The sequence below is a fragment of the Rhinoraja longicauda genome, chromosome 5 (assembly GCF_053455715.1).
Source record: "Rhinoraja longicauda isolate Sanriku21f chromosome 5, sRhiLon1.1, whole genome shotgun sequence".
Classification (NCBI taxonomy): domain Eukaryota; kingdom Metazoa; phylum Chordata; class Chondrichthyes; order Rajiformes; family Arhynchobatidae; genus Rhinoraja; species Rhinoraja longicauda.
The window spans coordinates 70,265,864-70,293,422 of record NC_135957.1 but is presented as its reverse complement, the minus strand read 5'-3'; the positions used below and the strand labels follow the sequence as shown (position 1 = coordinate 70,293,422).

The 27,559-nt window shown below is 40.8% G+C and overlaps 1 protein-coding gene across 2 annotated transcripts in view; it reads left to right on the top strand.

Moving 5' to 3' along the window:
• Positions 1-27,559, top strand: part of LOC144593737 (3',5'-cyclic-AMP phosphodiesterase 7B-like) — a 115,376-nt gene that overhangs the window by 16,371 nt on the left and 71,446 nt on the right. For both annotated transcript variants that reach the window (XM_078399743.1, XM_078399744.1), the window contains exon 2: positions 14,142-14,199. In XM_078399743.1, coding sequence (XP_078255869.1) covers positions 14,142-14,199 — 58 coding nt within the window. The remainder of the gene's footprint in view (positions 1-14,141; positions 14,200-27,559) is intronic.

Genomic DNA, 27,559 nt, shown 5'->3' with positions numbered 1-27,559 from the left:
ATGTACATTGAAGGCTTGAGTAGAGTCATGGATGCGTATGTAGTTAAATTCATGATCCTTGTGATCTTTAAAGAATAAGTGTTAAAAGTTCATTTCTGCAATTTTGCTGTTGTCAATGAACATAGATAATCCAAACATTTGTGTTCATGAATTTTAGTCCCATCGTATCAAAAAATATATAGCTAATAGAAGGGTCTTGAAGAAGACCCCGAAGAAGGGTCTCGACCCGAAACGTCGCACATTCCTTCTCTCCTGAGATGCTGCCTGACCTGCTGAGTTACTCCAGCATTTTGTGAATATGTAGCTAATAGAGGTCTTGCAGGTAGATGACATCAGTGATCTCACAATTTTAAGTGCAAGAAGGAACTGCAGATGCTGGTTTGCATTGAAGATAGACTCATAAAGCTCTGGAGAAAAGGAATAGGTCAAAGGAAAAGGAATGTCAACTATTCATTTTCTCCAGTGATGCTGCCTGACCCACTGAGTTACTCCAGCATTTTATGTCTATCTCACAATTTAAGTTGTGGAATTAGTGTAACTGTAAATGCTGCACTCAACTTTCAGCTCTGTTCTCAAATTAGGACTTACCTTTTGAGCAGTAGTTTCCATTCTCATGAATGGGTTCTTTTTAAAAGTTATGTGTTTACAGACGTATGTGAAGTTTCTAATAGCAGTGGCGTAATTTTCTTACAACTGAATGCTCTCTATTTTAATCATTTTTCATTAAATTCTTAAGCCTTAAAACTGTAGTGTAAACTGCGGGATCTGATGAATAGCTTGCCTTGTCTGATGTCAAAAATCTTAAATGTTAGCAGAGATTTTGTCAATACTATTTAAAGAGCTTTGTTTTTGTTAAAATATTTTATGCTTTGTTTCATTCAGGATTAAAATGTGTGAAATCCATTGTAGCACAGTTCCATCACATCACTGATGTGATTACTTTGATAACCTGGCCTCTGAAATGGCTGCTAAAATTTGTGTTTGAACTTTTGCTTTTGTTTAGATTATCTCATCTTGTTCCTTTCCTGCTTCATAGATGACACATACGACGAGCCTCACAATTTGTATCTAGATTGCTGCATAGTTCCTGTTTTATTTTGTATTGCATTTTGAACACGCTGAGAATTTGTCTTGATATCTGTTGATATTTTGTGGTCGTAAGCCAGTCCTTCATTCATTGTGTCAATGGTACCAGTGGTACCATTTATGAGGGGAAAAAAGAAGCTTGCAGTCACACTGGATGTGTTCAGAGCAGACAACCTTGTTATGGGAACTACGTCTGTAAATTTAAGTACAGCTACCAAATGAGACCTGCATCTATTACGAAAGTAATTGGCTTTGTGCCAATGCATCCAACAAACTGAAGCAGTGTTCCTTATTCAAATATTTTCAGCACTTTCCCCATATAAAGGAGCCAGCAGCATTGGAGCGCACAACACTTCTGCCTTGTTCCACGTTTTTCCAAATTGCGAGACTTCATAATTGCTGCACAAAACCATTAATCACCCATTCCAAGACAAACCTAAACATTCTATTTCCTCACCAGTCCCTGACTGCAGGTAAATGGTGTTGTTAGAAATAAAGTGCTATGGAGCACAAAAATATCCTTTCATAACCACCAGCTGCAGTTCAGCATCAGCGCTTTGAGGTTTCTGTCTCCACTATTGTTCTGTAGAATACACCACCATCATAGTTACATTGGCAGTGGGGTGGCGATTGATGGGTGTGGGGTAGGTGCAATCATCCCGTATTATTAACGTCACCAAGATCTCGAGGGAAAATAAAACGTTTATCACACAGCTGTTCCCCGCATAACCTTCGGCAGCAGAGAAAGAAGGATATCAAGGAAACTTGAACTCTGACAGCATGTGCATTTATTACTCTGCTGACTGTGTTACCCTTGCATCAATGAGTCTGTGTAAAAGTCTGTTACACCCCCAAGCTGTGGAATGCCCTACCCAGGGCTATGAGAGACCCCCACTCAGTTGACATTTTTAAATGGAACCTAAAAACTTATCTTTTCAATTAAGCTTTCGACTGACTTTACTTCTTCTGATGACGGCGGCACGGTAGCGCAGCGGTAGAGTTGCTGCTTTACAGCGAATGCAGCGCCGGAGACTCAGGTTCGATCCTGACTACGGGCGCTGCACTGTAAGGAGTTTGTACGTTCTCCCCGTGACCTGTGTGGGTTTTCTCCGAGATCTTCGGTTTCCTCCCACACTCCAAAGACGTACAGGTATGTAGGTTAATTGGCTGGGTAAATGTAAAAATTGTCCCTAGTGGGTGTAGGATAGTGTTAATGTGCGGGGATCGCTGGGCGGCACGGACTTGGTGGGCCGAAAAGGCCTGTTTCCGGCTGTATATATATGATATGATGATATGACATTGCAATAATTACCTTTATTCTCTTGTATTTATCTCAGCATACCCTTCAGCAGCTTGGGTGCTCATATGGTATATGGAACTCTGAATTTGACCTCAGTGTTTTATTGTTTGTCCTTTTACGCACACAATTTTTTATTTTATTTTTATATAAATCTGTGCTTTTTATGCTATTAACTGTCTATTACCTTACTGTTTTAAATTGTATTTTTGTTTAGACCTGTGTTTTTGTGGAAAGCACTTTGGGTTGTATTCAATTATATGAAATAAAGTTATTATTATTATTTGACCCATCTTTTTCTGTCAGTTTCAACAATGTTGCATGCCTGACATGTATGCGTAATTAGGGATTAAATTCTATACATATATACTTTTCCCATGGATTATTTGAGGGTAGCTAATGTATTATGGTATTGTACAGTATCTTATTCGAGGTGTCTCTTAAATGATGCCTCTCTATCATTTAAGTTTAAATTTATTTTTGTCAGATACACAGAGGTACAGTGAAAAGCTTTGTTTTACAAGCTATCCAAGCAGGTCAGATATACAATATGTAAATACAATGGAGTTCTACTCAAGTACAATAGATAGAGCAAAGAGGAAGATACAGAGTGCAGAACATAGTTCTCAGCATTGTAGCGCATCAGTTTGTAAGACTAGAAGCGCACTTCTGATTATCAAGTAAGATGAGATGAATGAGATTATTAAATTGCTAAGGAATGTAATGTAGTGATTGGCTACTTTTGGCAATTTGCAGACCCCAGGAGGACAAACTGAATGGTTCAGATGGGGTAGCATCTTAAAAGACATCTGTCTCTGTTCCATTCTGTTGTGCTTGAGAATAGCTGTCGTCACTACTTAAGTGTGAAGCCTGCACTCAGTGATAAAAAGGAGGGAAATTCCACAGGAAATTGAGTCTTTTCCTGAGAGAACCCTATGGATTTGAACCTGCAGACTCGATAGAAACAATCAGAACTTGTAAAGAGAAGCTTGAAAGTTGCAGAAGTGGTCTACTACCATAGTTGCAGTATTAATAGATTTTTGAAAAAGTTACCATGCTGACATTTTGCACAACATGAAACTGACACAATAGGAAAGGGCACTTGCTTTAAAAAGAGTTCGATTTGACTTTCCAATGTAGTTAGTGGAGTTTCAGACTAGGGAGTAAAACACTAGTTCTCCAGAGATGCTGCCTGATATACTGAGTTACTCCAGCACTTTGTTTCCCTTTGTTTTGTGAATCAGCATCTGCAGTTCCTTGTTTCGACTAGTTTTCTGGTCCTGGCCAGTAGATTAGATTGAAATTGCCAACCTTGGGTGTCGTGCTGAATGATGTGCAAACCGTCAAACATTTGAATGAATGAAAAATTCTGCATTGATAATAAGATATTGCAACTAGCCTAACTTGTGCATAAGTTTTCATGGTCTTCCCTCAATTTCATAATTTGAGAACTCTATCCTATTTATTTTGAATGGGCAAAGGTTGTTAGATGTTTTTGAATTGTGTAGGTGCAATTACTCTGTCTTTTTCTGTTTTCTTCTGTAAATAATGTACTTTGTAAAGTCCAATAGTCTGCTGTCCAAATATTCAGACATCCCTGTTGTTTCAAATTTCACTGCACCTTAATTGGTATATGTGACAATAAATTGAATCTTGAATCTCTAGTTTGGCAACTAGTTCACACAGGATGCTTCACTGGAAAATCAATAATAAAATTGTGTGACATCTGAATAAAGTGAATTGGGGAGGTTAATGGTAGTGGAAGGGGGGGGGGGGGGAGAGAGGGAAAGGAAAATGCCACTCGGGCATCACCAAAGTCCAGAGCATGATGGATTATCAGAGGTTACCAATTAAATTTCACGTGTACTCAGTTCCCATTCATCAATTTGCTTTGCTACCTGAAGCTACTGGCTTACTAAATTCTATGTGTATTGGACTCTTATTAGGGCATATTTATAAGAGGTATTTTTGGATGCAGCAATAGACTCTGTATAAATAATATACCTTGTAGATTTGTAATTGTTACAGAGGAATTTCGGAATTGTTAATTATAATAGGGATGGATTATGCTTGAGCTATGTATTTTAAATAGGAATGTTCTAGGCACTGTACCTTGCAATCTTTTGAAGTGCCTTTTGGCCTATTGATGTATGAAATGCTGTACTGATTTGCTCTGTGAAGTCCAGTGACAATCAGCAAATCTATCTGTGGCTGCATCATGAAGTCCATCTTGTCTCACAGCCAAGCCTAATTTCCAAATCATCGAGAGCTACTCATACACTTAAAGTGTTGAAATGTTAGCCGCTACATCATGCAGATCAGTAAGAAATATTTTGGTAAATTGATAGTTGATGTGAAGTGGAAGGGTGAGAGATGGTTGTCACAAAGGATCAGTCAGTGGGGAAGAGACAGCATTTGAACAGCCTGTGGAATTGTTCATGCAACTTGACACTTAAAATATAGCCAGTCTATTTAATGCCAAGTAAAGGTTCCTTTCAACGATCACTGCTAGGATCCCAGAAGTCTGTATCACGAGCTTGGGGCACGCTCTGTCCATTATTTCTGAAAATTCCTGTAGGAATTCTAAACTGGTGTCAGATAACTATTTACCTTAGATAATTAGGCTTGCACCTATTTAGAGAGGCGAAGTTTGGCCAGATTTTTTTTTTGTGGTTCCCCAGGCATCATAGAGGCTTGATTTTTTTTTAACGAGAGACATTGGGGAGGATGAAGTTACTTATAAATCTAACCCTAACTTGCACAACTTACTTTACCAATATTACCCACATGTCAGCCCTCAATCCCACCACCCACCTTCCCTGAGTACCCACAGAGCAGCAATGGAGCACCTTAGTCCTCACCTTCACCTTTACCTTTCATCCCACCAGTCATTGCATCTCGTGTTGCGTTTGGGTAGCTTGTGACCAAATGCTATACATATTGAATTTTCCAATTGCAGATAATCCATATCCCCGGTATTTTTCTCCTGCGCACACTTGCTTGACTAGTTTTCTTATTCCTGTGTTCACCTTTTCCCAAGCCCTCCCTGCACTTGGCTCCATCTGCCAGTCATTGCCTCCTCATCTAATTCTACATATCACCGATCAGCTTCTAGCCATGTCCACAACATTGCTATGTACCATTGATCTTTCCCCTTCCCTCTCGGTCAAGTGCGGAGTCATGACCTGAAACAATGTTGACTTACTAATTTTGTCTCCACAGATGCTGCTTGACCTGCTGACTTACATTATTGTTTTCTCTTCCACATTCCAGCATCTGTAATCTCTTTTGCCTTGCATATAAAATCGAGTCACTCAACAAATTTAATTTTTTCAAATATTCTCATCTTTTCCAATTTAAATGTGTGCAAGGGTGCTTTATGTTTTTTTTTCTATTCATTTTCAAGATGTGGGCATCTTTGTCGAGGCTGGAATAGAAGGCTTAATTCTGAGAAAGTTATTAGCCCTTTTCTTGAAACTGAAACATATTTTGTCAAGGATTTATATAAATGTGATTAACATATTTAATTGAGATAAGTTGTCAACTACATTGAAGTGAGATTGTCAGACTGGTGATGATGTTTTCTTATTTCTAGGGCTTTTTCAAGAGAAAGTGCCGTGTATGCTTCATGCTTCACATTATGTGTTGAAAAAATTAGATAGATTTCTGAACAAAATTTTAACTTTATGCTTGCTAATTTTTAAGAGTAATCGTGTTGATTAAAACTCGTGCTGTTTCAGGAATCCCAATTTCATAGTTGTAAACAATTTAAGAATAATTTGCTATTGAAACCTTTTCTTCCATCCACTAAACAACTGACTTCACTGTGTACTTTAAGATTAATGTTTGATGAACAATTAACCTCAAATAGAAATGCTATGGTTTTGAATAGATCCTTTTTTTTAAACAAAAACAATTAATGTTGTATCTTTTTGAGGAGTGCAAAACTTACTTATTTTAAAGTGCCAACATTAGAGCATTTGTGAAGAGCATAAATCTTTAATACATTATTGAATAATGCTTGAAAACTTCTATTGTTTATTACAATGTCATTATGTAAACATAGAGTCATGAATAATTTCAATGTTATTGTCCAATAAATAATGTTTTACATGTTTTCATATAAACAATGCAGCTTTTAACCGTGGAAAAAAACGGTGCGAATGTAATTCACAATGCTGAATGCAGCTGCAATTTCTATTCGAATTTTGATTCAATTAAAATTTCTGTGGACTTTGAAGACCTTGCACAAGAATTGACATCATTTAGCACTGATCCGGTTGAACCCTCTGTGATTTTTAGCATTTGTTTTCAGCTATGACTTCCCAAGCTGGAATACATTTGGGTGGACTCAAAATGCTACATGTAACATGGAGAAACATGCGAAAGGATGTTCATCTTTTCGCAAAATAACAGAGTCCTATGCTTTCTTTCTGCACAAAAGATCCAGCCAGGGATTCATCAGGAATAGTCTGACCAAACAAAGCATTTTAAAAAAAAGTTTACACAAAGCATTGTTTTTTTAAAAATAAGATGGCAGAGTAAGTGTGTGACTATTTTCTGTCTCCATCCAAAGGTAAAGTAAAGTGCCCTCCATAATGTTTGGGACAAAGACCCATTATTTATTTATTTGCCTCTGTACTCCACAATTTGAGATTTGTAATTGAAAAAAAATCACATGTGGTTAAAATTCACATTGTCAGATTTTATTTTACTATAGGCCATTTTTATACATTTTGGTTTCACCATGTAGAAAAATCAGCAGTGTTTATGCATAGTCCCCCCCATTTCAGGGCACCATAATGTTTGGGACACAGCAATGTCATGTAAATGAAAGTAGTCATGTTTAGTATTTTGTTGCATATCCTTTACATGCAATGACTGCTTCAAGTCTGCAATTCATGGACCTCACCAATTGCTGGGTGTCTTCTCTGATGATGCTCTGCTAGGCCTGTATTGCAGCCATCTTATTCTGGGGGCTAATCCCCTTCTGTTTTCTCTTCAGCATATAAAAGTTACGCTCAATTAAGTTCAGATCAGGTGATTGACTTGGCCACTCAAAAATTGGCCATTTTTTAGCTTTGAAAAACTCCTTTGTTGCTTTAGCAGCATGTTTGGGATCATTGTCTTGCTGTAGAATGAACCGCTGGCCAATGAGTTTTTGAGGCATTTGTTTGAACTTGAGCAGATAGGATGTGTCTATACACTTCAGAATTCATTATGCTACTACCATCAGCAGTTGCATCATGAATGAATATAAGTGAGCCAGTACATTCAGCAGCCATATACGCCCAGGCCATAACACCCCCACCACCTTGTTTTACAGATGAGGTGGTATGTTTTCGATCTTGGGCAGTTCCTTCTCTCCTCCATACTTTGCTCTTGCCATCACTCTGATGTAAGTTAATCTTCGTCTCATCTGTCCACAAGACCTTTTTCCAGAACTGTTGTTGCTCTTTTAAGTACTTCTTGCCAAACTGTATCCTGGCCATCCTATTTTTGCAGCTAACCAGTGGTTTGCATCTTGCAGTGTAGCCTCTGTATTTCTGTTCATGAAGTCTTCTGCGGACAGTGGTCATTGATAAATCCACACCTGACTCCTGAAGAGAGTTTCTGATCTGTCGGACAGGCATTTGGGGATTTTTCTTTATTATAGAGTGAATTCTTCTGTTATCAGCTGTGGAAGTCTTCCTTGGCCTGCCAGTCCCTTTGCGATTAGTAAGCTCACCAGCGCTCTTTCTTCTTAATGATGTTGCAAACAGTTGTTTTTGGTAAGCCTAAGGTTTGGCTGATGTCTCTAACAGTTTTATTCTTGTTTCTCAGTCTCATAATGGCTTCTTTGACTTTCATTGGCACAACTTTGGTCCTCATGTTGATAAACAGCAATAAAAGTTTCCAAAGGTGATGGAAAGACTGGAGGAAAGACTAGGTGCTTAGAGCTCTCTAAAACCTGCATGAAGGATGCAATTAAACACACCTGAGCAATTACAAATGCATGTGAAGCCATGTGTCCCAAACATTATGGTGCCCTGAAATGGGGGGACTATGTATAAACACAGCTGTAATTACTAAATGGTGAACCAAAATGTATAAAAATGGCCTTTAATAAAATCTGACAATGTGCACTTTAACCACATGTGATTTTTTTTCTATTACAAATCTCAAATTGTGGAGTGCAGAGGCAAATAAATAATGATGGGTCTTTGTCCCAAACATTATGGAGGGCACTGTACTTTATCTTTGGATGGAGGCAGAAAATAGTCAAACACTTACTCTGCCATCTTACTTTTAAAAAAATGCTTTATGTAAACTTTTTTTTAAATTGCTTTGTTTAGTCAGACTATCCCTGGTGAGGCAGGTTAAGACCCATACCCTTGGGATTGATGACTGACTTCCACCCCGAGTTTGTAGCTTCTGAGGTAGCTAACGAGGCTAATGTGACTTTTCCACAGAATGCAGTGTCTGTTTTGGTAGTCTGGTGTTCCCCATGTGATCAATGTGGCCTGTCCAATATAGTCAACTGAATGTAATTCTGTCGTCAATACGTGGGATGTTGACTTAGATGATGATACTAAGATTGGTTTGTTTATCACTCCAATGTCTCGAGCTCACAACTCTTCTTACTCCACCCTAAACCTACACCTATACCTATCTTCTGATCCCCTTTATTACATGTATTTGCATTAATACATTTATCATATTATATTTTATTTCCTCCAACCCCTTAGCTCTTCTACGCTGTGCATGTACATATTCTTCGTAACTTGCATTCATGCTAAACAGAACATTTATGAAGTGCCTTTTAGATATTGTACTATTCTAAAGGTGCTAAACAAAATCACAGGTGCAGAATGACGAGTTGGAAAGTTGTGTGAAGACCTTTGCCTTTTATTGGTAAATATGTAATGTGCAAAATTGGCCACATGTTGTACTCATTAGAGTCCACCTGATTCCATTTACCTCGACTAGAGTTCAAAAGCAACCAATACTCTCCCATGTGTTTAGTGCTAGCAACCCAAGGCAATTTTCTTCACATATGATTACTTTCAGCTACTGGATGACCTGTGCCTTCAAAGGATATACCCTTGTGTCTGACGATCACAATGTTTTGTTGAAAAATAAAGAATCTTGAATGAAACATAGAAACATGGAAAATAGTTGCAGGAGGAGGCCATTTGGCCCTTCGAGCCAGCACCGCTATTCATTGTGATCATGGCTGATCATCCATAATCAGTAACCTGTGCCTGCCTTCTCCCCATATCCCTTGATTCCACTAGCCCCTAGAACTCTATCTAACTCTCTTTTAAATTCATCCAGTGAATTGGTCACTACTGCCTTCTGTGGCAGAGAATTCCACAAATTCACAACTCTGGGTGAAAAAGTTTATTTTCATCTCAGTTTTAAATGGCCTCCCCTTTATTCTTAGACTGTGGCCCCTGGTTCTGGACTCCCCAACATTTGGAACATTTTCCTGCATCTAGCTTGTAGTAAAGATTCTGATGGTGCATGAAAATATTAAAGGGTATAATGTCCAAGCTGGAAGTATTTGGCAGATCACCACAGAAAAAGCAGACAAGTTGACATTTTGGCAGTCCTGATGAAGAGGCCATACCTGAAGCATTGAGTTTGATTGTTCACTCCACAGCTGCAGATTGATCATCAATGTGTTTCCAGCATTTTTAGTTTATGGATTAAATATTAACTAAATAAGTATTGATATTTTTTTTTATAATCAAAAATATTCATTTCACAAAGCAAATTCTGGCAAATAGTTAACAGCCATGACACAGTTGAAGAGAGTTGAACAGTGGGCTGTGTTATAATAGGATCTTTTAAGTCATCATTGCCCTTTGGGGAGGTGCTAAATAACCAAAGGGCAGAAAATGCAGCACCTTGGTTGGAAAAGGGCAGCAGGTAAAAGCTCATTAACTTTTGGCTTCTGAGTTAGCGGTAAGGAAAATACTGGGAAAATGTCTTGAAAAATAAGATTGGTCAACTTTGGCCTAAGAGAGGCAAATATAATCGGCATGGCTTTGTTGAGGGGCCACAGTCTTAGAATAAAGGGGAGGCCATTTAAAACTGAGGTGAGAAAAACTTTTTCACCCAGAGAATTGTGAATTTGTGGAATTCTCTGCCACAGAGGGCAGTGGAAGCCAAATCACTGGATGGATTTAAGAGAGAGTTAGATGGAGCTCTAGGGGCTAGTGGAATCAAGGGATATGGGGAGAAGGCAGGCACGGGTTATTGATTGGGAACAATCAGCCATGATCACAATGTTTGGTAGTGCTGGCTCAAAGGGCCGAATGGCCTCCTCCTGCACCTATTTTCTATGTTCTATGACATCTTGCCTGACCAATTTGATTCATTTTGGTAACAAAATTGCACTTATGAGATCAGCTCGGGTGATGTAAGTTGCTTAGACTTAGTGTTGATGAAATCCAGGGCCATTTGACAAATTGATTAAAACTGGCTTGACGATATGAGGCAGAAGGTGGTGATAGGGGTACAACGACTTTGATCCCAAGGAACTGTCTAAGAAGAATGCAGCTTATAATTACATAATTACAATAGAACATGTATTAAGTCTTTAAAAGTACCTTTAAATTGCAAAGAAAAAGGCTTGAATTTGTGCCTAAATTCCACAGCTCATCATTGCACCCTAAACAGTACGAGGGAAATTCCAAATTTCACTTTACTGTTATGCACTGGCTTGAAATATTTCAAATAGGTATGTTTTCTATTTTTTTAATGGAATTTTGGATTAGTTGTAACTTTTTTTATTTTAACAAACTAAGACCTAATATTACCTGATGTAAAATAGCAACAAGAATCTTCTTTTCCCTCCCGTCTTTGTCTCCTTTTCCCCTTAAGCCTTTGTCACTTATTCCACTCATCTGCTAATCAAACCATTCTCATCTGTACCCACCTATCACTGGCCAGGCTTTGTCCTGCACCCACTTCTCTATGCCAGCTTTCTCCCCCTTCCTCCTACCTGTCCATTCCTCTCCAGGTGCTGCCTGACCCGCTGAGTTCCTCCAGAACTTTATTTTGCTTAAGATTCCTGCATCTGCAGTTCCTTGTGTCTCCTGGACTTCTGATATCTTGCTGTCCAAAGTTTCGAAGATTATATACTAACGCCAATCCATAGATTTGTTTCGACTCAAATGAATTCATTTGCAGTGGGAAATAACAACAAAGCCAATGTTAAATGTGCTTGTTCTGCAACATGGGCTACAATGCATTTTGAACCTATTTGAATGGATTTGTGGTACAAATGGCATTGCGGGATTCTTGGAAAACTCCATATTGCATGATGATTTAATTGTTATGATACCAGTAAAGGAAATGTTCTGGCAACAGTGTAGAGAAGTTAGAAAAATGTTTCATAACTGCTAACTCTGCTGTTCATCTTGAGATCTCCAATTCTAGTTTTTTTCTGTTAATATTCCATCTCTCTTGCTGCCAGGTCAGTGGCTTTGTGATTGGACTATATTGCAGTAGTTTCTTTGCCTATGAAACCTTTATCATTTAGGCTTCCTTTCAAAGTTGATTTAAGTTTATAATTTTGCCTATCAGTTCTTACTGATCATTGGTCTTCAAACAATGATAAATGGTCGGTAGGCCAAGCAGTGTGTTTTCATGGTCCCTTTTCTTAATCTCCTACAAATATGATCAAACTCGGTTGTTTATTGCTGCATAATGTGAAATTTTATTCAAAATTATTGTTGTATTATGCAAACCTTATTAGCTGCATGTTTCTACTCATGTCCTGTCATCATGCCTACTTCAAGGGAATTGTTTAACAAATGCATTCTTGTTACTCTGAACTATGGCTGATTTTTGTGTGTGCATCCATCTGTTATTTCAGATGTTTATAAGAAAATATTTATGTATGGAGCAACAGGAGCTGGGAGATATCTTAAAAGAATATTGCTAATCTTTATTTGCCTGGAGAAGTCAGGAAGCTAAGGATTTAAGGGAAATGAATAGTGAAGCCATATTCATATTGCCAAAGAGGAGGTGCTGACAATCTTAAATTATATTAAGATGAATAAGTCCCATGGCCTGACCAAGTTCTAATACAGTGGGAAGCCAGGGAGGAAATTGTAAGAGTGAATGAACTGGCCAATTAGAAACAAAATTGACTCGGTGGAAAGGAATCAGAGGGTGGTTGTTTTGTTAATGGTATGGATGACAATATTGTTGACAGGGTTGGCAAGTTTGCAGATGACCACAAAATTGGTGGTATAGAGGACAGTGAAGAGGGCTATCTAAGAAGTGACCAGAAAAGGTTTAATTTAATTTAGACAAGCCTGAGGTGTTGTACTTTGTAAGTTAAGCCAGGGCAGGACTCGGGTAGTAAATGGTAGGGCCCTGGGGAGTGTTGTAGAATAGAGAGACCGAGCTACATACTTCCCTGAAAATGGAGACACAGTTAGCGAGGGTGGTGACGGTGGTGTTTGAAACACTCGCTTTCATCGGCATTGAGCATTGTACAGGGGTTGGAACTTCATGCTGCAGCTGCACAAGTTATTGGTGAGACCACATTCGAGTTTGTGTGAGTTCAGATCACCTAGCCATAGGAATTATGTCATTATGCTGGAAAGGTGTAGAAAAGATGCCCAACAATGTTACCAAAACTGGAGTGCTTCAGTTGCAGGGAGAGTTGGGATCTGCGGGGTGTAGGAAGCTGTGGAGTGACCCTTCAGATATATATAATATCATCAAGGGCATAGATGAGATGAATGGTTTTTCCCTCGAGTAGAAGAGATGAGTGGAGAAACATCGAAAAGGGAACTGGGAGGCAACCTTTTCACACAGCGGGTGGTGGGTATATAGAACAAGCTACCAGATTAATCTGTATTGAGGTAGGTACTTATCCAGCATTTAAAAAGCATTTAGACAGGTACATGGTTGAGAAAACCCTAGAAGAATATTGGCCACCAACAGACAATTAGGAACCTGGGTGGGTCAGCATGGATGAGTTGGGCTGAAGGGCCCTCCTCCATGTTTAGTTTAGAGATACAGCACAGAAATAGGCCCTTCACCCACCGAGTCCACGCGGACCAGTGATCTCCACACATTATACCATACTTATACCAAGCCAGTTAACCTACAAACCTGTACATCTTTGGAGTGTGGGTGAAAATCGAAGATCTCGAAGAAAACCCACTGGGAGAAAGTACAAACTCTGTGCAGACAGCACCTGTAGTCAGCATCGAACCGGGGTCTCCAACGCTGCAAGCACTGTAAGGCAGCAACTCTATTGCTGCGCCACCGCATTTAAGTCCATGACTCCATTGAAAGCTGTACTGTGACTGGGATGTTTTGGAAGATGTGATTTGTAGATATGTTATGGCTGCATTAATTGTTGGTAAGAATTCAAATATTCATTCTTAAGTAGAATATAATTTAAAAAGACCACCCTAATGATTGCATCTTGTCAATTTTCCAATATTTTTTCCCGTGAGCAAAACTTCATTAATTTCTATTGTACACATCAGTTTTGTGCCTGATTAATATATCTACAGGCAAAAGTGGCAGATTTAAAAAAAAAACACATATGGCCACAATGGGTAAATAGTTTGTTGTACGCAAAATATGGCAGGTAACTACTGAAGGGCCTTCTCCCATGCAGCTTTCCTAGGATTCTAACTATCAATGTTTTCCTTTTCTTTCAGCTGTTCATAAATCTGAGATAAAGATCAAAGTTACTGAGTAAAAGTGTTGCATTTAATGGACTTTTATTTTCTTTCAGCGGTGTGGAGCTATCTCATTCGATGGTCCTGATCAGAATGCCCTATTTCGCATGCTAGGTAAGTCCATTCCAAGAGGAATTTACATTCATTGTGCAAAAGTGAAAACGTTTCTACTGTTGCTCGCAATATTCCTTTCCCAACAAGGGACCATCTAGCCAGTGGATCTGTGCTTGCTTGCCATCTAATATTAATGTTTGGGTCACGAGTGAGTATTATTACAAATAGATTTGAACTTGACCGTGTAGGCAGAACTTCAAGTAGCACCATGGAATGTTGTGAAGCTGCATTTCCAAGAACCTTGTGCAAACTACAGGAAAATATACCATTGATTTCTGTTATTGAAGGGATTCGGCCGCCCTTGTCTTATTTTCATTGAGCTGGTTTTGAACAGATATGTTGTTTTGTAAAGTTCACAAGACTGCCAGGGATCAGCAATAAATGTTGCTTTGCCATAGTTGTGCATAATCTATCATTTAATCTTGAAAAAAACCAACGGCCTCCAATGGCCTCTTTGTCATTGTTCATTGAAGAATATTCATTTGTTTAAATGCCAGAATTATGTTAATATCACTAAAATCCAACTAGATTCTCAAAAATGAAGGAAATTTGAAAACAGGTTTGTAATTTTTGCAGTTTTGAACCACAGATATGTATCTTCTGTAGTAGCTACTTATTTCAGCAGTAAAAACATGGAGGTTTTAACATACGGAACTTTTATTTGAAATCATCTGTCATTTATATATAAAAAAGGTTATTGTTAAATGCTTGAATCATTACAACTGTCCTCAGAGGATTTAAATGGTTTGGGATAAGTTACCACACCTATCTGTGTTGAAACAATGACTAATGCACTCTTCTGAATGACAACTATTTGCAGAAAAATGGGAAAGGAACAATCTCTTTCATGCCTTTCCTGGTTTCTTCAGGGTTTAGTTAATTGCATGCACATGGAAAAATAGGCAGAATCTAGAGGGAATCAATCACATTGTCAAGGCTTTCTCCTGTCAATACGGAATTGAAATGCAATGCCTGTATCAGTGTCTGTATGAAGATAGAGAGAATAGATTACAGGAAATGATTGTGAGGGATGGGATTGATCTGTGAACCGGCATAGAAACGATGGGCTGAAATGGCTTCCTTTGCCAAAAGGAAATATGTACCCAAATTCTTGTTTACTCCAGTTCTGTGAATCCGTTGCCTAATACCATACCATTTTTTAAACAAATTTTCAACATAACGCCAAGCTCAAAAAAAATTCCCAGACTTGCTCAAACTCTGAACAGCCTGTAAATCCACACAGAAATGTTACAATGCGATAGAACTCAAAGGCAGCACAGAATTGTGTTATTGTTCCTTTTTTAGTTCTTCTCTTAGACATACATGAAAGTTATAATTTGAATCCATCAATCATTCAGGCAGAGTGTGTATGAGAAAATGGAATTGTTGAAATTTTACCAGTGTTAATGTAAATAACTGTTGCCATAGCTACAGAATTCATAGACTCATACCGCATGGAAACTGGCCATTCAGCTCACTATGTCCATGTCAGCCAGAAGGCACCCATTTTTATTAATCCCATTTTCTAGCACTTGGCCCAAAGCCTTCAATATCCAGGTGATTCGTTCTTGTCGAGATGCCTCTTAACTGCCTTCAGCAACGTCGCTTCCACTACTTTCTCTTGCAGAGCATTCCAAGTATTCGACATTCTTGGGTGATAAAAGTCCCAATCAGAACCCTCTAAATCTTTTCCCCCTTTCCCCCAAGTCTTTGTCCTCTAGTATTATTCACCTCTGATAATGAGGAAACTGCACACTTTACTCCAGTAAAGGTCTGATTAAATGTATTATGAAATTGAGGTTGACCTCCAGCTTTTGTATTCACTGCACCTACTAAAGAAGGCCAATAATCCCAAATGCCTTCTTGACCACGTTATCTACCTGCACTGCCATCTTCAAGAATATTAGGATTTTCACATCTTGGTCTCTCTGTTCATCAATACTGTCTAAAACATGCCATTCAAGGTAACTGTACTGACCCCATTAAAACATCCAAAATGCATCACCTCGCATTGATCAGGATTAAATTGCATTTGTCATTACTCAGCCCATTTCACCATCATATCAAGTGCCTGTTGCCTAAGACTACCCACGCTACTATGAACAACACATCTAATCTTAGTATCATCTGCAAACGGACTGATTTTGACTTCTACTTCTACTTCTACATCTACATCCAAATCCTTTGCATATAAAACAAACAGCAATGATCCCATTCTAGATCCCGATGGAACAGCACCGGTTACAGGTGCCCAATCACATAAACAACCCTCTGATATCGTTCTCTGCTTCTTATTGATGTCTACAATGAACCCAACACATTTTCACCATCCAAAATTGGTTCATCTCTACCCGTTTTTGCAGACATCTTCAACCTCTCATTGAATGAGATCTGAGGTTCCCACCTAGTTTAAAAATGCATCAATAATACCAGTGTCCAAGAAGAGTAAAGTGACGTGCCTCAATTACTACTGACCGGTGGCACTGACGTTGGTTATGGTGCATATCAATTCCTACCTCGGCAAGAACCTGCACCCATTACAATTTGCCTACAGCTACAATAGATCAATGGGGGATGCAATCTTATAGGCTCTCCACTCTGCACTGGACCACTTGGACAATAAAAATACATACGTCAGGCTGTGGTTAATCGGCTACAGTTTGGCACCATCTGGGAACTGGGTCTCTGCACATCCCTTTGCAACTGGAACCTCCACTTCCTCATCAACTAAACATAATCGGTATGAATTGGCAACAACACTTCCTCTTCTGTAACTATCAGCACAGTTGCACTATCCCCTGCTCTACTGTATACCTATGACTGTGTAGCTGAACACAGTTCCAACTCTATCTGTAAATTTTCCTATGACACCACCATTGTTGGACAAATTATGGATAACGATCAGTCAGAGTATAGGAGGAACGGGGTACTGATTGTGAATGATCAGCCATGATCACATTGAATAGCGGTGCTGGCTCGAAGGGCCGAATGGCCTACTCCTGCACCTATTGTCTATTGTCTATTGAATATCGATCATCTAACTGGTGCCAGAACAACAATGCTTAGGATGGCACAGCAGTAGAGTTACTGCCTTACAGCACCAGAGACCCAGGTTTGATCCAGCCTCCAGGTGCTGTCTGTATGGAATTTGCACGTTCTTCCTGAGACCGCGTGAGTTTCCTCCAGGTGCTCTGGTTTCCTCCCACATCCCAAAGACATGCAGGCTTATAGGGGCTTCTGAAAATTGCCCCTAGTGTGTAGTACATAGGTGTTCGTTGGTCGGTGTAGACTCGGTGGGCCTATTTCCACACTGTATCTCTAAAACTAAAAACTTGCTCTAAATGTCAGTAATACCAAGAAACTGATTGCTGACTTGAGAAGAGGAAGGAAGTGGATTCACAAACCTGTCATCAACAGGTGAAGAGTGAAGCAAGCTAACAATGTCAAGTTCCTGGGCATGCTGGAGGTTTGACCTGAACCCAGACATTGATAAAATCATAAAGGTAGCCTATCAATGCCTCTACTTCCTTAGATTGAGGAGAATCGGTCTGTCAACGAATACGCTCTTGTATTTTAAATTGTAAAAACCTTTATTGTCACTACACAAAGTACAGCGAAATTAAAGCAGTCCAGATGATGCAATCACACACAGCAGACAGTACAAAGGATAAACCTTTATCCATAACAAGCTAAACCTAATCTACTGAATTAAACAAACTGACCTCTAATACAATATAGACAAAACAATTACAATACGGTCGAGGCAGTGTACAGTGCAATCAAGACAGCAAGTTATTGCACAGCAATGAGAGCTAACATATTGCAAGTGCCGTTTAAAAAATAAAAAAATAATAAATAATGTAATTAAATATAAGGTGCGGTCGGTTGTAACATGTAATAAGTTTAGCAAATGTTAAGCAATATAAGTGCAGTAGAATGTAAACTTGTATTAAATTGAGGCTTATGTTTTCTGACAAGTAACTGACAGTGTTCCGATCAGTTCCGTTCCTTCCATTCAGTTTTATGTGAGTGTCTGGCAGTGTTCAGCTCACGTATGACACTGGGGTAGAAACTGTTCTTGAGTCTATTAGTCCGTGATGTAATGGACCTGAACCATCTACCAGAGGGCAGCAGTTGGAGCAGCTGATGACCAGGGTGGGAAGGATCCCTCAGGATGTTGGCTGCTCTGCTGAGGCAGCGGAGGGAGTAAAGTTCCTCTAGAGAGGGCAGTGGGCAACCAATGATTTTCTTTGCAGAGTTGATGACCCTCTGAAGGGCTTTCTTGTCTGCCTCTGAGCTGCTGGTGTACCACATAGAGAGCATGTTGACTGGATGCATCACAACCTGATCAGGCAACTCGAACGCCCAGGAATGAAGGAGATTACAAAGTGGTGAACACTGCCCGGTCCATCAAAGGTACTGACCTCCCCACCAATGAAGGGAAGCTATAGGAGGCAAAAAGGCAGCCACCATCATCAAAGATCCACACCACCCTGCCCGCACTCTCATTTCACTCCTGCCATTGGGAAGAAGATATAGGAATCTGAAATCTGTGATGTCCAAATTTAGAAACAGCTTCTTCCCAACAACCATCAGACTATTGAACACTACAACCTCCAACTAAATTTTAAACTATGAATTGTTGTGGTTGCACTAGGGTTTTCAGGCTTTGTTTTGCTTTGCACTATATATTTTTTGTTTTTTTAACCTTTTCTTTATTTATTACGTTATCTATTGTGTACTGTGTATACAGACCTGTCGTACTACTGCAAGTAAGAATTTCATTGTCCCTTTTTGGTACATATGACAATTTATCACCCTGGACTCTCTTGACACTTGACAATGATCCCCTGATCTGCATGACCAGATCTTGTCACAAATTAAAAACAACTTTCCTCTTGGTTGTGCTAATCACTTGTGTGAACCCGACTTGCTAGGCAGCCTAACAATATAACGTGCTAATTTTGCTTGATTGCTGACTTGAGAAGAGGAAGGAAGGAAGTGGATTCACAAACCTGTCATCAACAGGTGAAGAGTGAAGCAAGCTAACAATGTCAAGTTCCAATGTCAAGTAGTATGTGAGCAGCTGAGAAAAGGAACAAGTTGGAAGATTTAAAAATGAGCCGTTAAAGTCCTGGAGCGACTGCCCTGTGTGATGCATAAAGAAAGGCAGGCACTGATAGAGTGGCATGTTTGAGAGTGTTTGTGCTTGAGGTTTTTAGTTTTCGAGATACCGCATGGACGACTGTCCATTTTGGTTAGAATCATAGTGATATTCTTATTTGGTTTTAAAGCCAAATTTGATGAGCAATGCTCACATGAGTTCTCAGAGCTCTGTAGATGTATCGTTCATGGTAGAGTATTCAATCAAGAAAATGGCCAAGCAATGCTTCATGCTGAGGTTTGACTATCCCTACAAAGTCTGCTTCCTGCGAGCTTTGTTAAATATTCCTACTGATTTCTCGGCCAATCTTTTTGAAGTCAGATGAAGGAACAAAAACACTTTTGATATATTACTCTTGTGAACGGAACAGATTCCAACAGGCTTAGAAGAGTTAAGTAGTGTCAGTAGCTGTTTTACACACAGAATCTGTAACCTGGTGGTGCAAAATTGTCACAAACAATCTGGAACATTCAATGTGACATGGCTATGAACCTGGCATGCCGCGTGGCTCTCCAATCCAAAAGGATTGCTATATGAACAGAAAACCAGATGCGCAGAGGGAAGAATGCCTCTACACTGTTCTCTATGCTGCTCTTTGTTGAAGCAATAGTGAGATAAAGTGGGACAAAGTGAGATAATGTGGACATGGTCAGAAAACCGGTTGTTCAGGTTAGCCATGATGTGTTTGTCAATGACAATAGTCACAGCCTCAAAGAAGGTTTCGTTTTTGGAGTTTAGAGATACAGTGCGGGAACAGGCCCTTCGGCCCACCAGGTCCACGCCGACCAGCGATCCCCGCATATTAATACTATCCTACACACACAAGGGACAATTTTTACATTTACCAAGCCAATTAACCTACAAACCTGTACGTCTTTAGAGTGTGGGAGGAAACCGAAGATCTTGGAGAAAACTCACACGGTCATGGGGAGAACGTACAAACTCTGTATAGACAGCCCCATAGTCGGGAGCGAACCCTGATCTCCAGTGCTGCATTCGCTGTAAGGCAGCAACTCAACCGCTGCGCCACCGTGCCGATAAAGTGCAGATTAAAAAAGTGCAAGGGCCGCAATGAAGTAGGCTGGAGGTTTGGGGTTCACCCTTGGCTTACAAGAGGTCTGTTCAGTAGTCTGATAACAACAGGAAGATGAGTTTGGTTGGAAAAATAATGTTGAAGTGGTGCTATAGTCAACAAATGGGAGTCTGCTGTAGGTGTTGCTATCCCAGATGATCCACGTATGGGTGAAGGGCCAGGGAAATGGACCTGTTGTGATAGTAGGTGAATTGCAGTGCATAAACCTAAATGGGAGGCTAGAGTTAATGTCTTCACCATTCAATGAAGCACATTTCAATGGTTGATGTCAGATCCACTGGACAGTCGTCCATGCGGTATCTCGAAAACTAAAAACCTCAAGCACAAACACTCTCAAACATGCCACTCTATCAGTGCCTGCCTTTCTTTATGCATCACACAGGGCAGTCGCTCCAGGACTTTAACGGCTCATTTTTAAATCTTCCAACTTGTTCCTTTTCTCAGCTGCTCACATACTACTGAAACTGACCACGACTGGGGCACCATTGGAAGATCATGGGTAATACTGCACCATTTTAAGGAAAAGCTAATCTCTATTCTGTTTGGTACACAAACCTCCACTTTTGCTTTCAGCCGTTGACCTTCAATATAAGGTTCCAATTTATCATTGGAGAAAAATGAACACACATTTGCTTCTGTTCCGCTTCAGCTTGTGTGCATCTAGCTTTCTGGCAGAAGGGATTGGTGCGTCGTCGTGCTGGAGCTGACCCGGCCGACGGCGCAGAGCCGATCAAGACCGGACTCGGCCATCGCATTCAAGGAGGGGCCCATTGGCCGAAGTGACCGCTGAGAATGAGGACAGGTCGGACAAGGACCACCAAGAACAAAGAGGAAGATGGGCCCGGCGGTCGATGACAACAGAGACCCAACAGCCAAGTGCGGGGAAGCTCGGAGCCCCGAAGACCGGAGAGTCGAGGAAGGAGCCGCTGACTGGAGTCAATAATTGGAGTCAATTATAAAAGACGAAATTGCTGAGCATTTGGATAGCAGTAACGGGATCATTCCGAGTCAGCATGGATTTACGAAGGGGAAATCATGCTTGACAAATCTACTGGAATTTTTTGAGGATGTAACTAGGAAAATTGACAAGGGAGAGTCAGTGGATGTGGTGTACCTCGACTTTCAGAAAGCCTTCGACAAGGTCCCACATAGGAGATTAGTGGGCAAAATTAGGGCACATGGTATTGGGGGTAGGGTACTGACATGGATAGAAAATTGGTTGACAGACAGAAAGCAAAGAGTGGGGATAAATGGGTCCCTTTCGGAATGGCAGGCAGTGACCAGTGGGGTACCGCAAGGTTCGGTGCTGGGACCCCAGCTATTTACGATATGCATTAATGACTTAGACGAAGGGATTAAAAGTACCATTAGCAAATTTGCAGATGATACTAAGTTGGGGGGTAGTGTGAATTGTGAGGAAGATGCAATAAGGCTGCAGGGTGACTTGGACAGGTTGTGTGAGTGGGTGGATACATGGCAGATGCAGTTTAATGTAGATAAGTGTGAGGTTATTCACTTTGGAAGTAAGAATAGAAAGGCAGATTATTATCTGAATGGTGTCAAGTTAGGAAGAGGGGATGTTCAACGAGATCTGGGTGTCCTAGTGCATCAGTCACTGAAAGGAAGCATGCAGGTACAGCAGGCAGTGAAGAAAGCCAATGGAATGTTGGCCTTCGTAACAAGAGGAGTTGAGTATAGGAGCAAAGAGGTCCTTCTACAGTTGTACCGGGCCCTGGTGAGACCGCACCTGGAGTACTGTGTGCAATTTTGGTCTCCAAATTTGAGGAAGGATATTCTTGCTATTGAGGGCGTGCAGCGTAGGTTCACTAGGTTAATTCCCGGAATGGCGGGACTGTCGTATGTTGAAAGGCTGGAGCAATTAGGCTTGTATACACTGGAATTTAGAAGGATGAGGGGGGATCTTATTGAAACATATAAGATAATTAGGGGATTGGACACATTAGAGGCAGGAAACATGTTCCCAATGTTGGGGGAGTCCAGAACAAGGGGCCACAGTTTAAGAATAAGGGGTAGGCAATTTAGAACGGAGATGAGGAAGAACTTTTTCAGTCAGAGAGTGGTGAAGGTGTGGAATTCTCTGCCTCAGAAGGCAGTGGAGGCCAGTTTGTTGGATGCTTTCAAGAGAGAGCTGGATAGAGCTCTTAAGGATAGCGGAGTGAGGGGGTATGGGGAGAAGGCAGGAACAGGGTACTGATTGAGAGTGATCAGCCATGATCGCATTGAATGGCGGTGCTGGCTCGAAGGGCTGAATGGCCTACTCCTGCACCTATTGTCTATTGTCTAATGTCTATTGCCTGGGAAATATTCGGTAAGGACTTGACTACTTAGGATGACCTTGCGTAGAGCAGTGCTCTTTGTGTATGTGTTAATGGTCAGGTATTGACTAGCCTTACAGACGTGGGTAGGCAAGGGGAAGGCCCAATTTTCCGAATACCTTTTAACCCTTCTAATTCAATACGAGTCTTGCGATGTGAAAATGGATACCGCTTGTTGTCTACGGCTTTATTTAGTGCAACTTTATTGTTGCTGCACAGCAGTACCATTCTGCCTGCCTTGGGCACATTCACTCTGGTTGATTTCACACGCATGCCCTTTATTCTAGCCTGAGTTCCTTCTCAATTTGACTCTTTGAGGCATACCCAACTGTGCTGGAATACAATAGATCACATTTTATTCTGGTCCGATACGAATGTGTGCATTGTAGCCTAACAATCTGCAGATATATCTTTCCATTGTGTCAAGGTGTGACTTCAAACCTTCAAATGTGAACAAGATTTTTCCAAATTAGCTTAAGCTGTTTTAGCCAGTCACACGTTGCCTTGTGTAGAACAAATGGCTGGCAGGCAACGTTTCGTGGAGGCCAGGTTATTAGATATATTTAAGGTAGACATATTTAAGATAGGGGTGCCACAATGGCGCAGACATAGAGTTGCTGCCATACAGCGCCGGAGACCCGGGTTTGATCCTGACTACAGGTGCTGTCTGTATGAAGTTTGAACATTCTCCCTGTGACCGCGTGGGTCTTCTCTGGGTGCTCAGTTTCCTCCCACACTCCAAAGGCTTACAGGTTTGTAAGTTGGCTTCGGTAAAAATTGTAAACTAGTAGGATACTGCTAGAGGGGCGGCACGGTGGCGCAGTGGTAGAGTTGCTGCCTTACAGCGAATGCAGCGCCGGAGACTCAGGTTCGATCCTGACTACGGGCGCCGTCTGTACGGAGTTTGTACGTTCTCCCCGTGACCTGCGCGGGTTTTCTCCGAGATCTTCGGTTTCCTCCCACACTCCAAAGACATACAGGTATGTAGGTTAATTGGCTGGGCGAATGGTTTTTTTTAATTGTCCATAGTGGGTGTAGGATAGTGTTAATGTGCGGGGATCGCTGGGCGGCGCGGACCCGGTGGGCCGAAGGGCCTGTTTCTGTGCTGTATCTCTAAATCTAAAAAATCTATATGGGCTGGTCGGAGCGGACTCGGTTGGCCAATGGTCCTGTTTCCACGCTGTATCTCTAAATAAAAACTAAAGTAAACTTTTAAAAAACAGCTCTTGGTCATGTCAGTTTAGAAACAATATCTGCTGAAGAGTCAGTCTCCTGCTGTGGACCAGTAGCTCGTGTTCTGCAGACAGTATTATTTGTTTATTTGATATATCAAAGAATTGAGGGTTACGGGGATCTGGTGGAGAAGAGTAGAGGACAGCATGGATTAGCTGTTTATATTGAAGAGTAGGGCAGACCCGGGGGGCTGAGTCAGCTGTTCCTCTCTTATTTTCTTTTTGTGGTCTTTTTCCCCTTGGTCACAATGATGGGAACTTGATATCAATTGTAATGCACTTTGCACTGCATTTACCCTAATATCTGGTGAACTTTACCAGAGTAGTCTGTTGTTCAGAACAAAGTTGTTTTCTGTCACAGTATCCAGCTGAATCTACTGGAGTTTGTGTTTTAACAAGTAAATTATTATGTTCGATAGTATGTCCATACAGTGGTTGTTAATCAATACCTGACTTGAAAGTCTGTTTGTTGTTGTTACTACTGGTTGTAGCATAGACATTCCACAAACCCAGTCTGAAGAAGGGTCTCGACCCGAAACGTCACCCATTCCTCTCCTGAGATGCTGCCTGACCTGCTGAGTTACTCCAGCATTTTGTGAAATAAATACCTTCGATTTGTACCAGCATCTGCAGTTATTTTCTTGCACAAACCCTGTTCCTCACTGACTGAACGAACCACTAAATTACGATGTCCTTCTTTCTGTTGCCATTACTGCTAAAATTGCTTTCACTGCTGATCTTGGCCAAGGTTCTGCAGGCTGTCAAAAAGAGACTTTCTGTTGGCAACTGAAGAATTGTTCTGAAGTGACAACAACATGAGTGATGACCATTGCAATGAAAGCAACTGACTGAACTGGTCTCACCAGTGTGCTTCGGGCTCTGTTTCTTTGCTATAGTTTTTTGACTGTAGACTGAAGTTATTTCAGTCGGTTGTGGTGGACGAAATTCACCAGCATTCTTGCCATTTCTGTTGACACAGCAATTACTCTAGCATGTGTATAGGTCAGGTTTTGTATGCTCAGCAGCTTTGACTGAATCTGTCTGTTCAGATGCAAACCCATCATGAAAAGGCATCAACATTGTAATACAAGGGCAAGCTGCTTAATGAAAGAATGTACTTAGTATTTCATCATGGTTCAGGCTTATTATCCCAAATATTTAACTTTCAGCTATTTCTCATGGCTGTGAATTTTCTGCATTATTTTTAAACAACATTTTTTTATCGTTTTAAGCTTTTTCAGGGAACCATCCATTTCTCTATCACGAGATTTTTTAAATGGCACTAATTTGGGCTTTCATGTTATCACCCCCATTAACTGCCGCAACACAGTCCATTTTAATTTGTTCTTAATGTATTTTTATTCTATACATCTGTTTGATCATTCTGAAGCTCTGTTACATATGTCAGGTTCTGGATTATAGATCCCACATGTTGTTCTACTGTTGTTCAACAGCAATGTGGCTGAACTTGTTCAAGTCTTAGTCCAGTGATAGGTTAACACTGTTGTTCTTAGGACATAGAACTGTACTCCACAGGAATGGGCCCTTTGGCCCACAATGTTTGTGTCAGAAATGATGCCGTTAAACTGATCTCATCTGCCTAATCAGTCTGAAGAAGGGTCTCGACCCGAAACGCCACCCATTCCTTCTCTCCTGAGATGCTGCCTGACCTGCTGAGTTACTCCAGCATTTTGTGAATAAATACCTTCGATTTGTACCAGCATCTGCAGTTATTTTCTTATACTGCCTAAGAACCTTTGTCCATACACACAATGGCCTTGTGGGATTGAAATTTCTCATACAAAAAACAATTTTGCTTCTAACCTCTGAAACTTTGCAAACTTACCATCGCAAGGAAAATCTACTATCTGCATTGCCATCTCATAATGTTTTTGTTAAGGTATTTATTCACAAAATGCTGGAGTAACTCAGCAGGTCAGGCAGCATCTCAGGAGAGAAGGAATGGGTGACGTTTCGGGTCGAGGCCCTTCTTCAGAGTGATGTCGGGGGGGGGACAAAGGAAGGATATAGGTGGAGATAGGAAGATAGAGGGAGAACTGGGAAGGGGAGGGGAAGAGAGGGACAGAGGAACTATCTAAAGTTGGAGAAGTCAATGTTCATACCGCTGGGCTGCAGGCTGCCCAAGCGAAATATGAGGTGCTGTTCCTCCAATTTCCAGTGGGCCTCACTATGGCACTGGAGGAGGCCCATGACAGAAAGGTCAGACTGGAAATGGGAGGGGGAGTTGAAGTGCTCAGCCACCGGGAGATCAGGTTGGTTAAGGCAGACTGAGCGAAGGTGTTGAGCGAAACGATCGTCGAGCCTGCGTTTGGTTTCGCCGATGTAAAGAAGTTGACATCTAGAGCAGCAGATGCAATAGATGAGGTTGGTGGAGGTGCAGGTGAACCTCTGTCTCACCTGGAAAGACTGTTTGGGTCCTTGGATGGAGTTGAGGGGGGAGGTAAAGGGACAGGTGTTGCATCTCCTGCGGTTGCAGGGGAAAGTGCCCGGGGATGGGGTGGTTTGGGTAGGAAGGGACGAGTGGACCGTGGAGTTATGGAGGGAGCGGTCTCTGCGGAACGCAGAAAGAGAAGGGGATGGGAAGATGTGGCCAGTGGTGGGGTCCCATTCTAGGTGACGGAAATGTTGGCGGATGATTTGTTGGATACGCTGGCTGGTGGGGTGGAAGGTGAGAACGAGGGGGATTCTGTCCTTGTTACGAATGGGGGGAGGGGCAGCAAGAGCGGAGCTGCGGGATGTAGAAGAGACCCTAGTGAGAGCAATGTCTTTGTTACTTTGATCCACCAATATTTCTTGCAATCTCCAATAATTGGTGATTTATTTTGCACTCTTAACCTATTTTGTTTGTTGAGTCTTTAAGCTGTTGATGCCCACTGATTGTTTTATTATGTGAAATTGTTACATTGCTCCTAACGGAACAAACAAAAGAATTGATGGTCAAAAGGATGTGACATCCTGGAAGAAAGGTTGTAAAGTCTGCAAAAGATTCTGTTGAATTTGGTTGCAACTTGCCAATATCGAATTACTGATTTGATTGAAGGAATCTCAAAAAATCTCATTTATAGCATTTTCTGTTTATGTTTCAACTCCTTATATTTTTATTTTACCTTGCAGGCGATATTAGAGCCTTGGTATTTCCAGGACAGTAGATGGTGCTGTTCCAAAATAACCATTGCAAAAACAAGTAAATGCAGATAATCGGGAAGAAAAACTGAAAATTAAACATTGAAGCCAAGAGTAAAATTTCAAGAAGAATTTAAAAATAAAACTCAAGATTAGCTGTAATCAATTCTTCCTCCATATACAAGCATTTGTTTACAGCAACCCACTCCTCAACTCCCTCCCAAGGGGCTTCAGACATTTTAATTGTGCAAGGCATTCCTTCTTTGATGAAATGGTGCATTTCATCAAAGCTGCATTACTGAACCATCCTAGCATCTCTGGAATTTGCTGAACTGCCAGTTACAGGTGCAAATGGCGTGTTTGCAACACAAGTAGATAGAGCAGCAAAGAA